At 38.3% G+C, this 13568-nt stretch overlaps 1 protein-coding gene across 3 annotated transcripts in view; it reads right to left on the bottom strand.

Moving 5' to 3' along the window:
• SLIT3 (slit guidance ligand 3) overlaps nucleotides 1–13568 on the bottom strand; it is a 537095-nt gene that overhangs the window by 123797 nt on the left and 399730 nt on the right. For all 3 annotated transcript variants that reach the window (XM_050905039.1, XM_050905038.1, XM_050905037.1), the window contains 2 exons: nucleotides 5517–5667; nucleotides 4235–4309 (listed from right to left, as the gene is read on the bottom strand). In XM_050905039.1, coding sequence (XP_050760996.1) covers nucleotides 4235–4309; nucleotides 5517–5667 — 226 coding nt within the window. The remainder of the gene's footprint in view (nucleotides 1–4234; nucleotides 4310–5516; nucleotides 5668–13568) is intronic.

Here is a 13568-nt window from a genome sequence, read left to right as displayed (position 1 = left end):
AGTTCTTGGAGCCTGGAGTCACTGTAACGTGACTTTAGCTTTCAGAGACAAGTTGTCCCTTTACACTTGCAAGATCAGGCGAGGTAACATGGTAAGAATGCAATGAAAGCAACACAGAGTTCAGGGCATTTTGCAAAACCCACTGGAGAACCCCGTAAATTACTTCTGGATCGGGTTAGATCTGTCTACAGAAATCTACATCAACCTTTTTATTCTACTGTAAAAAGCATTAAACATAAAGATGGATTAAAATTTAGGTTATGAAAATAGCATTATGCATATGGGATTTTGCAGCTAATTATTGACATTGATGTTTTAAAAAAAAAGGCATATGCAGACATGTTAACCTTTTAAAAACCAGCAGGGTAATCTAAGCACTTTAATTCCTAAATAAAATGTGGCATAACTTTGCATTATGGATCTGTGACCTTTAAATTTCTATATCAAGAATTCAATTTTGTTTTGCATTAAAACATATTAAATCCTGGGCTGACGCATCATACAATAAGATTCAGCTTAGGAGGAATATTTACAGACAAATTACACCCTAAAAGCTAATTATATATTAGAGGTGGGGGTGGCAGCACCACCTATTGCAAAGGTGGTCTGACACTTCTCTTTTTTTTTTTTTTATGTTTACTTTATAACATTGGGAAGATTTAAAAGAATGAACTGTCAGATGTCCTTTTCATGTTTAGAGGTAGATACTTTTTAGTTTTTCTTTTTTTTAAAACAAAAGGAAGTTCACCTATTCCAGGAAATAAAGCTAACCACAAAATACCATTTTTCTCATATCTCAAAACTCTAATAATCTTTTTGTGGAAAGCCCAAAGCACTCAAATTCTGATTTCAAATTTGTTAATTGGTAACTACCATGTAGGTGTTTTATTCAAAGGCTACATCTTCCCTGTGAAAATCTGTTAGGATTTGGTGGAATTCTTAGTCTTTAACAAAGAGATTTAAGATTCCTGCCACAATCCAAGGAGACTGCAAGACATATTTTTTGGAAAATGTGAATTTTAGGAGCTAATTTTCCAGAGATTTTTTCACTTCAGATTCTTCTTCAGATGACATCTTCCAATGTCTCTCAAGAGAGTGCAGGACACTGAGCTACAGACTGTGCAAAGTTTGGGACTAGGCACATTTCTCTATCCAAGTATCTACTCTACCAACCCCAGGCAGTATTAAGAAGTAATGTCCTTGGCTGGATAGAGAGGGAGCCCCAGGGAGACCTGTGAAGGCTATAAAAACAGCTCAAGGCAATGCAGTGGAGTAACTGTGCGTGAGGGCTAGGAAGGGTGCCTGAGTGAGACGAGTAGGAGTTTTGTCAGTGGCTAGAGAGAGGTAGAGAGAAGAGGGACAGGATGCCGGCCTTACGCTGAAGCAAAACACGGTGAGAACAGAAACCGCACTGAATCAGGAGATGAGGAACCTAGCAAGGGATTGGGACAAAAGTCCAACTGAAAACTATTATGTGAATATATAATTAAAGACAATTTTCACATATACACACTGGAGCAACCCTAATATGTCAATGTCAAACGTATGACCACTTCCCTTTGGAATCTTACTAGAAAACCCAAGAGACTGTGATATGCCACAACACACACACAGACAACTGACGGAGCTTGAGTGACAAAAGAACAAATGTGAGCGTACACCTAGAATGCAAGTAAAATCTGAATCCTCCTTAAGGTCCAATTTACAGACCACCTCAGAGCATTTATGTAATAAACCAAAGCTACACTTAAGCATAATGTAAGATGAGGAGGCACCAAGATGAAATACCCGTCAAGAGGAAGGAAGAGCTAATTCCTCTAATCTCTGGAATTATGCTGGAGCGTACTAGCCACAGTGAAACCACGGTACTCTTCAAGTAGTTTCTTTGCAAATTTCCTTGACACTGATCTGTCACTAGTCTTAAACTGAAGTGAAGGACAATCAGAGGGCAGTAATTCAAACGCCCACTCAGATATCCAGATTCCAGATATTCAGATTCAATTCAGACGAAAGAGAATTACAGAGATTAAATAAAGAAAAAAAGAAAAAAAGGTGATTTAGGCTAATGGTCTGCCACTGCAAAGCTCTGAACTGTTTTCTTAAGCCCAGGAAGCAACGCAATTTCCAGAGATTCCTCCACCTGCTGTTTTCCTTTAACACTTGAACAGACAAAGAATATGATGAGACAGAGTCAATATTGCCTAACAAATAACAGTAAAATTTCTTGTCCCTTATACACACTGAAAAATGGGGGTTTGAGCAATATTCTTCCTCCTTAATTTAATAGCAGCAGTAAGCAGTAAGGCTTAATGAAGAGCACATGCATCACATTCCTGCCACGCACACAGAGCTGCTGCATTAGGACCATTAGCAGCAGCAATCCCATCCACTGGTATTTCCCTACATTTCCCTTCTTGCATGATGGAGAGAGGCCTATTATTAGCAGAAGGGTACTTAGTAAAGGCCAAATAACAACATAGAAGGAAAGGGGGGTGTGTTTGCTTGTTTGTTTTTTCCTGGTAACCCCTTCCCTTCACAAAATGGAACTAGAAGAATTAGAATAAAGAAGTCTAATCTGGCTTTTTAAGGATCAAGCTACTGAGTAAGGTTATGACTGAAATGTTGCTCCACTTATATGAAAAACCACCCTTTTTGGAAAATCTCTTTATTCAAATTGAGGTACTTCTTTACAACGTCAAGTAGAACACAAGAAATTAGCTCAACTACAAAGATTACCTAAAGAGCCTCTGCTTGGAGGCTGCCACTAAAAATCCATATGAGAGAGACTTTTTATGAGGTGTAAGGCACAACTTCTTTTTGCCATCTGTTTGAACTGCACCTGTACACCTCAGTTCTCATCACCTACCAAGAATAGAGCAGAAAGATTTTTTTGTTTCACAGGAAATAAACTCTTAAAAAAACCCTTGTAACTGTTTCATGCTGCATTTATGCATCACAATACAGCCCTGTTGAGGCATCCCTCCCACCTGAGTGGCTGATGGGAACAGGAAGGACAGCACCATAACTTGCCTACGGTAAGTTTTAAATAAGAGGAAAGAAATGATTCCAGCTATCACACCTCTCCAATTTTCAAAACATAAATCTTGAAGGTTTGATGAGGACAGATGCTTTCCAATTTGTGTGTACTTTTATATACCATGCATTTTTCATTCCCATTTACTATCTACTTACATAGAAAACAGAACACTTCAACAATGTCAACAACTTTTTCTAAGTGCACTGTAGCTACAACTTATGGATCATTCATAAAATACGAGGCTAATGTATATGATTAATTCCCCAAGCCTGGTGGCCTGTACTGGCACAAATACAATCCCCACTCCCAAACCTGCAGTGCTGCATCTGAAACTTTTGCGGAAATAAAACTGACATAAGAATCCCACTACAGTTGTCTCCAAAGCCCCTGAGATCTTACATGGATTCAAATGGCTAGGAAGCTCCAGATTGCAGAAACCACGTGAAATGAATGCAGAACAAAAAACCTGGTTGGTTGGTTTCCCAAAATTACTTTGACTCTAGCAATAAAATCTTACTAAAAGTAAACAGTTAGATGAGACATTAGCAATGGGGCCATAGGGTTAAAACTTTAAATAACTTCAGAAAGATCCATTTAGAAGACTATCATGAGGTATCTAACATATTATCCTCTTTCCAAAACACAGCTCTTTTTAAATATATACATTGTACAGTGCCAGGACTCAGGCTGTTAACAGAATTATACAGATATATTTGAATGACTGACCTCTAAATTAGCTAATTGATTCTCCTCTCTAAAACATCAATAACCAAAAGAAGCTGCCATCATCTATATCGTGTAATATTATTTTCCTTTGACTATTTGAAATAATCACACTAGTTGGAGTCGTACAATACATTCAAAAGACAAAGCCAAAATGCCAAACTGTAGCCATCTCTAACAATAAGCATACATCTGAATAAATTCCGGGACAGAATTCCCTTCAGTCTCCATGAGTTGAAGACTTTAAGAAATATAGCCTAAAGAATACTGAAATGTCAGCCTAGGGATCTTCATCTGACACTGTGGTTTAACTGGGCCTGTCCATCTAACAGGCAACTCATTCAGTTTCCTTACATTCACATTAAAAAAGCGATTTCTGCTACTGCAGTTCTAAACTACAAAAAAATCATCCCTTCCTCCTTCCTTATAATCCAAGGCAGCATGTATTCTAACAAGCAAGTGACTCAAACTTACATTTTTCTGAGGTTGGGCAATTTCTTGAAGAGTCCGATAGCTTCCAAAACAGAAATATCATTGTCATTCAAACGCCTGATAGGAACAAACAAAGAGACATTTAATACTTCACAAATGTCTATAGATATATCTCTGTGACATACAGGGCTGCCACACAGAGAACTATGACCTTTGTTAAGCAAGACACTATCTGCCATCTCTCTCAGACTCCTAGAGTGAAAAGAGTTTAGCTTTGACGGAAAGGGAACATAGAAGAGTATCTACAGTAAAAGCTTAGAATGCCTTTAAGAGTGTAATGCCAAAGGACAGTGTCAGAATGCCTTCTTCCAATGCACAGAATAAGGGATTATTAACCTTAACCATTACACAGCCTTGTTTGCGTGACTAAACCTCCCTCATGCATTCTGCTACAGAAGACATGCAAAGGGATCTGATTTCAGGTCCTTTCCCATCAAAGTCTACTGGTCTTCAAAATTAATGCAAAGGCCACTGTCTTGGCAGGCTTGGGATGCAAAATTCTTTCTCTGATTACATGTAGCTCCATTTTTCTATGTAGAGACTTTGCTGTGTTTCTGGATGTCTCTCATGTTTTTCTATCTTAACTTCAGATCAACAATTTTTATGAGGGTTTAAATAGAATACCTTAAGTACAATAAATAGACTACTAACACAAAAAGAGAATTGTGTTTGAAGGGGCTACTAATACAACAAAAGAACCAGATTCTTCAGTTACTAAGTAATAAACATGTTTTCTCATACTCTCTTTAGCAGTATATTATGTTCATAATTCTGAAGAATCTCTAAAAGCAAATAAATTTCATAAAATCACTGACAGCTTAAAAATACATTAGTTTTAGTGAGAGCTATTTCACCCAAGTGGTAGGCACTGCTCAGGTGGAATGAGCTCCTGATCACAGATTTAACTCAAAAAGGTTAATCCATTTCTTAAATAAAAATGACCAAATGCAAAGACAAAGGACTCAAAGCTAGAATGGAAAGGAACCATACAGCCTGGGCCACAGAACAGGTCAACACTTCAAGAAGACACAGAGAGGCAGCTGATGCACAGGGCCATGGCTCCTTTCTCATCCCCACAGTTGGCATGAATGCTAAGGAAATAAGAGAGTTGCGGTGCTCCTTTGAAATAAAATTGACTTCCCCTTTTTCACACAGGGATTAAAGTAGAAGGTGCCTTGAATCGGTCTGAGTCCCTTTTACAGCCTTTAAAAACTAGGAAAACCAACATGCCCTGCTGAGCACATCTTGGAGAGCCAGCACTTACAGGTCAGTAGTATATTCAGGAAGGTGACTGGGTAATCGGGTGAGTTTTTGGTTAGAGCAGTCTACAATTGTTCCCTCGCAGCGACACTTCTCAGGACAGACAAGGTCCATGAAACACTTCCCGGTGAATTTACTTCTGTAATCTTCTGACCCTGAAATAAAAGGAAAATATATTCCAGCAAACAGTTCCTGATAACTGCAGCAAGCAGATTTTATGGAACCTATTCTCAACACTGCCTCCTGTGAGCTCCCAGTTCCTGCACACAATTTTAATACTTGCCAAAGATTTTTGTTCAGCAATTTTTCAAATTAGTCCCAAGACTAGCCTCTGTTTTTTCACTCTTCCCTTGATAGATTAATTCCTTGTCTAACAAGACTACCTGTTAAGGGTTTTTTTTGAAGCACGTCTAATTAGCCGTTGGAGTCTGCTTCAAATGAGCTCCAGCAAAGTCACTTTTTCCCATTTGGAACTTAGTCCAGCAATAAGGAAAAAGGATCTCATGAAAGCAGGAGCTGTCTTGGTGCATTCAAATGACAAAAGATTTTTAAAGATGTCATTAAAAAGCCCAAAATTCTCAGACCTCAGCTATTAGAGTTATTTTTGAGAGCAATCTTTTATGAGAGAACCTTGTCAATTTTCCAACAATTAGATACCTTTATTAACCATGTTAAACAAACAGCAAAGGAAAGTAATGGCAGTTTAAATCATTTTCATTTTAATTAAGGAACGGGTAGACCATACTTAGTGAGAAGCATTCCCTAATGTACCATTATACCATGATTGCCAGACCTCTTTGACTAGGTTTTTGACCCGTTCTAATGAAATGCTTTTCCAATTAGGCTCAGTGAACTAATCTGTCCTTTTCAGGTTTGGTTTTTCTCTTTTAATAACAGCAGGTTGGAAATTTGATCTCTGTGCTTCAAGGAACCAGGAGTATTAATAAATGCGTATGTAAGCAAAGTGTTGCCAAGACCCCGCCGTGCAATACCTGCCCACTCACTTCATATTTCATAATGGAAGCACCAGAATTGTCTCAGGAACCTTGTGTAATGCCCAGTGATCATAACTACCAAGAAGTATTTTTTAACTTTTCCAGAGTTTTAAAAGTCAATTGCAAGGCTTTCTCAGGAATGATCTTTCAGTTTTAAGAACCTGAAAACATCAATAAAAACTTAAACCTGAGCTGAAATTTGTTTTTAGAGACTTGATGACATTCATCACCTGCTTCCCCTTCCCAGACTGATAAATACACCACTGCTCATTTTATGACCGCATGCTATTTTCTGTAAGAAAAAAGAAGTCACCTAAACCCACTATTATTTTAATTTATGTTACACATTACCTCCACAGGGTGATGCAGTGAAAGCAAGCAATTCTGCAGGCAATCTAACATTTTGATTCCACAGACACACTTTGGTTTAGTTTTGTAATTCCGAACTAGATTGTAAGAAACATCACATACAGCTTTGTACATTACCACTTCTGTGGTGCTAAATACTTTGCAGGTTATCATGCTTATTGTAAATTATACATCTAAAGTGAGACTTTGCTACTGTCTTTTAGCTTGACAGCACAGCACTTAAAATATTAGGACCACTGGGCATTTTAAAGTATTATAAAAATACAGTCCAAGCCTTTCCCCACACCACCATCATTTAAACTCTTTATCTTTTAAAAAAAAACTATCTGATTTCCAGTCCTAAAAATTCCAGGCTTGGTAGTCAGGCTAAAATGTCAAGTGACAAGCATATTATGGCTTGATTACAAGAACATACAGCTATTCTTTCTTAGGTCTATGAGACAGTACATCTGGTTGTTTATGATTCCTTGGAAATAATGCCAAAGTTGAACAGTTATCAGGACCAGAGTTTATTAAAACTGCTACAATTACAGTACGCCTTGAAAAATCCACCAAAATTTTTCAGTGATCAGAAAGTGTCTTGGAAATCCCCAAATTAACCCTTGAAGAAGCACTTCTAATATTCATTCCAAAAGCTTTCTTTGAAAGAATAATCACAAACATGATGAAGTTACATAGGGTAAAAATTTATTAAGTATAATTTTTAGTCTACTGATGGATGCAAGATTCATCTTCCTATGGGAAAAAAGAAAGGTGGGAAGTAAGTAGAATGTTTTACGAAGCAGAAAAAGGGGTATATAACATTAGAGGGTGACAATCAGTTTTTGGTTTTCTCTCAAGCTTTCTGGCAAAGTAAATAATGAATATTTACCACATTTTGACTTAGCAGCCTCACTCTTTTGATGGCGTACAACTTTCCACAGTGCATCAGCTATAAGAAGTTGATCTTGCCTGGGTGTCAGTCCACTGCCTCCATGCTTGCAACAAGGGAAAGCCCTCTCAGCTCAGCAGGAGAGGAAGGGAGCAAACATCACCTTCATACTTCTCTTTCTTTCTCTCTCTCTTTTTTTTCCTTTTCCTTTTTTTCCTTCTAAATGAGTTTAAATAAGAGTTACCCAGGTAAGCACTGAGTCAAAAGTAATCAATAGCATGTATATGCTTAGCAAGTACTCAGTCATCTGTTAGACTGTGAGACAGCAGGAATCACCTGCCAGAGACGAGATAAAATTTACTATTTGACATGAGCCTTGAGATCACTTGGACAGGTGGCTGCTCTATTAAGATATTCCCATCTGGGATACTAATGTGAAATTCAGCCATCTGCTTGCAGAACTATTTAAGTGCGTATATCCATTTCTACACACAGGGCTTTATCAGTACACTACTGCAGGGCTCTGAGTGAACATGACAGGACTCAAGAAGTACAATTAACCATCACATGCATATAGTACTTCTTGCACACTATAAAATCACCTGTGGAAAGCCATGGAAAAGAGATGCAAGACAGGCACAGAAGAAACACTTGGCTTCCTTTTACCATTCCAGACCAGCCATTTGGTCATTTTATTGTACCTGAAAGCATGTGTGCACTGTAGCCGAGAACTCTGTGAAGCTTGGCTGAATGTAAAACATGACCTGGGAGTTTCTAGTAATTTCCAAAATTAAAAAGAATTAAGTTTGCTGTAAAATGAGTAGCCAAGGCAACAGCAAGGCCCATGTTCAACTGAGGACAACTGTGTTTATCTGAATTGCTCGTTACTCTGATAACATTTTCATTTCACAACCTATGTGACACCACTATCAGGTACCAGGGTATTGCAACTCCTCAGTATCATAAAACAAACACACATGCCATTCTACAAAACAGCAATATTGAGATAAAGAAACACCACGTTTCCAAGTGCTCAAAAATTTTAGGTGCCTTTCTAATATCCACATGGAGAAATTAAGCAACAGAGACAAATAACTTTTTGTCCTATTCTTCTTTTTAAGCATTGTTTAGCAAACCTGATTTCAGTTTTTAAAACTTAGCTTTGCCCAAAGAACTTAAAAGGAATGCTGGATGATCTGTTCTGGAAAAAATCAAGCTGTCTCCACAGGGGCTTGAATACTGACCTGATACATTCATTCTAGAAAAGATGGATCCAGCTGCCTCAAATCTGCCACCAAAAATATGATCACAGAGATCACTTGGTCTAAAACTTGGACAAAAAAACAGGAATCCTGAGACTCACTTCATGTAACCACTAGATCACAATTCTCATAGGTTTTCAGGAAAAAAAGGAGGTACATTATTTGTCATAATTTCACATCGCTAGTATTAATTCTTATCAGTAATTACAGATAAAATCTAAGAATCTCAGATGTCCTTCTTCTGATGGCTCCACAGCAGATATGTAACAAATTTGCAAGATGAGGCAGTATTTCTGTATAAGAAAACTGTACGAGGCTCTCAAAGTCCTTTATGAATAAGTGTAATTATCTCTACTTTCCATAGGGGGGAAGTTAGGTAGAAGTATGTTAAAGGTCTTATCTAAGCTGTCAAAGCTAAAATGGCCCATTTGGGTATGCTGACTCAGCTTTGTGCTATGTAACTATTGGATAATACTGTTTTCATACAGGCCATGTTACCCATGTCATTTCAAGAGATAAAAGATAATGCTTTGAAGACCCTTCTGAAGTTCTTTTGCAGTATACTTCTTCATAATGAAATGCCAGCACATTAAGATTGCTCAGATCAGGTCCAAAGTTACATTAAGTCGCAGGCATCTTGTTACAGAAACGGCATCCAAAGTGTACCTCAAGTGGAAGGACTCACTAGACAGCTCAAATAGAGAGATGTAGCTTACATTATTTATAAGGTAAGAAGACAAAAATGATTTTTCGTCTCTGTAGGTATAGCTGAAATCACCCTTGAATCATATTAATCAACAGGATGCCTAACTTCTTCATTCTAAAAGCAATTAAACAGATTAATTACTTAGAAACGGTTATTCTGCATGCAAGCCCTCTGGAAAGTCTGTCGCAAACATCACTAGGGCCCCCCCTGCAGTGCCCGGGAGTCTGGTTAAGCAACACTTCACCTTTTTCATTTTTCCTGTGAGAAAAGGGGAATCTCTCACCTTTTGATGCTTCTGAAAACAGCAGAAGTATCCCAGCATGCCATGCGGCAGGGAGTATGCAGCCTTCCATGGTGCTTGACAGAACCATGTTCAATTTGTATTGTTCTACCACATGGTTAGATCAAGCACAAAGGAAAACCCCATGAACAGCCAGAGTCAGAGTTAGGCAGCGCCAAAGAGAGAAGAGCGTTGAGAGGAAGCAGCATGGAGAAGCACAAGCTGAAGGTTCACGGAGAGCTGCTCTCCACTCCACCCATGCAAAAAGGTGCTGGATACAAGAGGTCATCCTTTACGCTACAACTGCAGGAACACCCTGGAGCACAATGGCGGTTAGTGTACAAGAACAGAGCCCAGACGAATTCAGAGACAGAGCTAATATGATAGAAAACACTACCAAAGGACTGCAAACAGCTCCTTCAGGAAGGATGTGCAACTTCCACCACATATTGAATGCCCAATCTACGCTGCTCTTTATTAGCTACTTACTCTCTCCCGGTGTCTCCTTTCAGTATAAATGCCATTTTGGGTTGCTCCAAATGGCATTTATTTAAATGCAATCTCAGAAATACCACAGCTCATATTAATAACAGTAGGTTCTGAGCTGATGGCCAAGCTCTGGCATTAAATGCTCCCCAAGCTCCCTTTGAGCCTGACTTCAGCTCCCAGTGGCCTTTCATGCTGGTGACAATCTGTAATTACAGCTGCCTTTTTTTTTTTTTTTTTTATTTCAACTGCACTTCACAGCAAGGTAGCACACACATGCTACTACAGACGTATTAAGGCAAACAGGAATATTTTGTTATTCTGTTTCTCGGCATAATACTTGTTGGGTTTTGTACATCATTTGCTGATGGAAGTATTCTCTCTTTCCGACATCCTGGATTATTTCAAACAGCTTTACTTCTTGTTCTCATTCCTGCATCTTTGACATATGAAGTAGGGCATTCAGTTTTGGCTTGACTGCTCCTACTGAAATAAAACTCCCATTGACTTTAATGTCTGCAGAGCTACGCCAGTGAAGAGTGCTTTTGAAAGTCACATCTCAAATGTTCTTGCAGGCTTCACGAATGAGAGAGGAAGTGGCTGTCCTCTGCAACTGCTCAGAACATTTTGCTGGACTTCAGTGAAGGTCAATGCTTGTGCTTTTAAAAAAAAATATCACTTTCCTTAGTAAGGGGTTTGCATTGCCCAAAGAACAAAGTCAGCATCAAGCAGATTATTCACTGCCTACATGAAGAACAATGCAAGTACTTGAGCAGAGATGACAGATAATACAGCAAGGGGCTCTGCTTCACCATTTTGCTATGAACCAGCATTGTTATGCAGAAAGTCAACACACAATTACTTGGGAACTCCAGAAAATAAGTACAGTGTTAACTTAGTCACCTCATACTGTGGGTTTGTGTACAGCAATGAAAGTAAGACCATTTATCTTTACAATCTAAGAAAGAAACTAAAGCAGCTTTTTAGGGGAACCTAACACAATAAACCTTCAATCCCCACAAGCTGCCAAACTAGCCAGAGTCCTAACTGATACAAAAAATCAGATTATTAGTTTTCTTTTGTGACTCATGCAACATGGCACAGAGACGCATTAATTTCCTTCCACGATTCATTCAAATTATGCATAACCCTGGAATCCACACCTCGTTTATTTAGAAATTATACCTATAAGTAGCATTCCTGCCAATAATTTTGTATGGCTCTAGTGAAGAAGGATGCAGAGTTCCATATCCTTATTCCTATACTGGTTTAATAATGCAGCAATTCTGGCATGGGCTCTTCAGATAAATTCATCCACAGTACTTTGCTAAGCAATGAGAAGCAATAGTTCATAACTTCCAAAGGCTTTTATATTATATACTGATTTTCAGTATTAAGTGGAATATCTGTAATAAACTCAGTAATTTCAGTGTCAATGAACTCTTTCAGTCCTACTGGAAACAAATGCAGTCAGAGCCCTGCAAACGTCTTCCTGAGAAACCCCTAGAGAATATTTTGAACAAGTCTCTATTCCTCTGCTGCACTAATTAAACACCACTTACAATAACTGCCTAAGCTAATCATCAACTACAATGAACAACAGGTACCAGCACACAAAGAACAGTCTGCCAAAACCCTAATTTATGTCCCCCGAATACATGAGAGGCAAAATACTCCACAGGCACATTCTGGCCTTTCTGCTTGTTGCAGACTATTGCAAAAATGTGCAGGAACATAGCCTCCTCCTTTTTTTTTTTTTTTTTTTTTTTGACAGAACAGAAAAAAACAGGGAAGCACACTATTTTGTAAATTATATTTTAAAAAAATTTTCCATAAGCCTTTGGATGTACATAAGATCATTTTGGATGTACATAAGATCATCATTTGCAAAAAAAAAAAAAAAAAGTTGAAAAAGGAATGATCGTATCTCCAGATATTTGCCAGTTTTCATGAAAAACCCCACCCTTTAGATACATTCTACATCCAAGCAGCATTGTATGGTTTGCTCATAGTGTTAATTCACCTCTGTTAATCCAAGATCTGTTTGTTTATCGGTCACTGAATCTGCAGTTTGCTAAGAATTTGTATATAGGACCCTATTTTTAACTGTCCCATCAAGCTGTAACACCTCAGGAGACTGCCGCAGTCTCAGAATAGTCAGATGAAAATTTATTGTCCAATTGCAGGCTCCAACATTCTTGCACTGGTTTTAGCTGACTAGCTCTCTTCATGCCATTGCCTCTCCAATTATTTTCTTTATCCTATTCAAGTGACCGCTATACACACAAAAAAAGTGCTAACTTTGCATCTCTGGCAAGTGTTGCTCAGCTTAATCTCAACACATGCAATGGCAATGTAAGAGAAGAGAACAAATTTCGTCCCACCTTACTTTTTGAGGTATCTGAGTTACAAGAGTAATCACTCAGCTTTCTGCTATAGCTAACGAAGACACCTCCAGAGGACAACTCAGATCTCAAGTGAGGAATCTATATAGCTCTGTACTCTGCCTACATGGGGAATCCAGGACAACTATGTCATTTGGATGCCTAAGTGATATGGATGCATCTGTGACTCAGCATTCATTCTCCCTCTTTTCACTGCCTCTTTACTATAATTGCAAATAAGGATGTTGGCTGGTAACAGAGCAGTTCAGGCGTTCAGTTTTTTTGAAGACTACTTCAACGTAAAAATAAAATGAGGCACAGCCTTAAAATAAACTTTTTAACTGGGACATGTCAATTTACTGTCTTATTAAGAACCATACTGTCTGCCAAAGACCCACCTGCTCTATGTTAAGCTCATGCTTCCTTGAGTAAAATGGTTTCCATTCTGCCTGTTTTCCCCCTACTGCAGTGCAGGAAACTTTCACCATAGTGTTCATTATGAGCTAGTGAAGTGTTAGAGTAACTGACACAAATATTAACATAAAGATCTGAATTACTATCAAAGATGTACAGAAAAAGGAGGGCTATAATCAGTATACAGCACAGCCAAATTACTTTTTCAACAGGAACCTTTCTACTGTACAAGGGAATTTAGCTCCATCACTAGTAGTCATAGCAGTCGTGTTGTGTTCTCTAATGACTT

The sequence above is a fragment of the Gymnogyps californianus genome, chromosome 14 (assembly GCF_018139145.2).
Source record: "Gymnogyps californianus isolate 813 chromosome 14, ASM1813914v2, whole genome shotgun sequence".
Classification (NCBI taxonomy): domain Eukaryota; kingdom Metazoa; phylum Chordata; class Aves; order Accipitriformes; family Cathartidae; genus Gymnogyps; species Gymnogyps californianus.
Note: the sequence above shows the minus strand (reverse complement) of the source record. Positions and strands in the feature narration are given on the sequence as shown.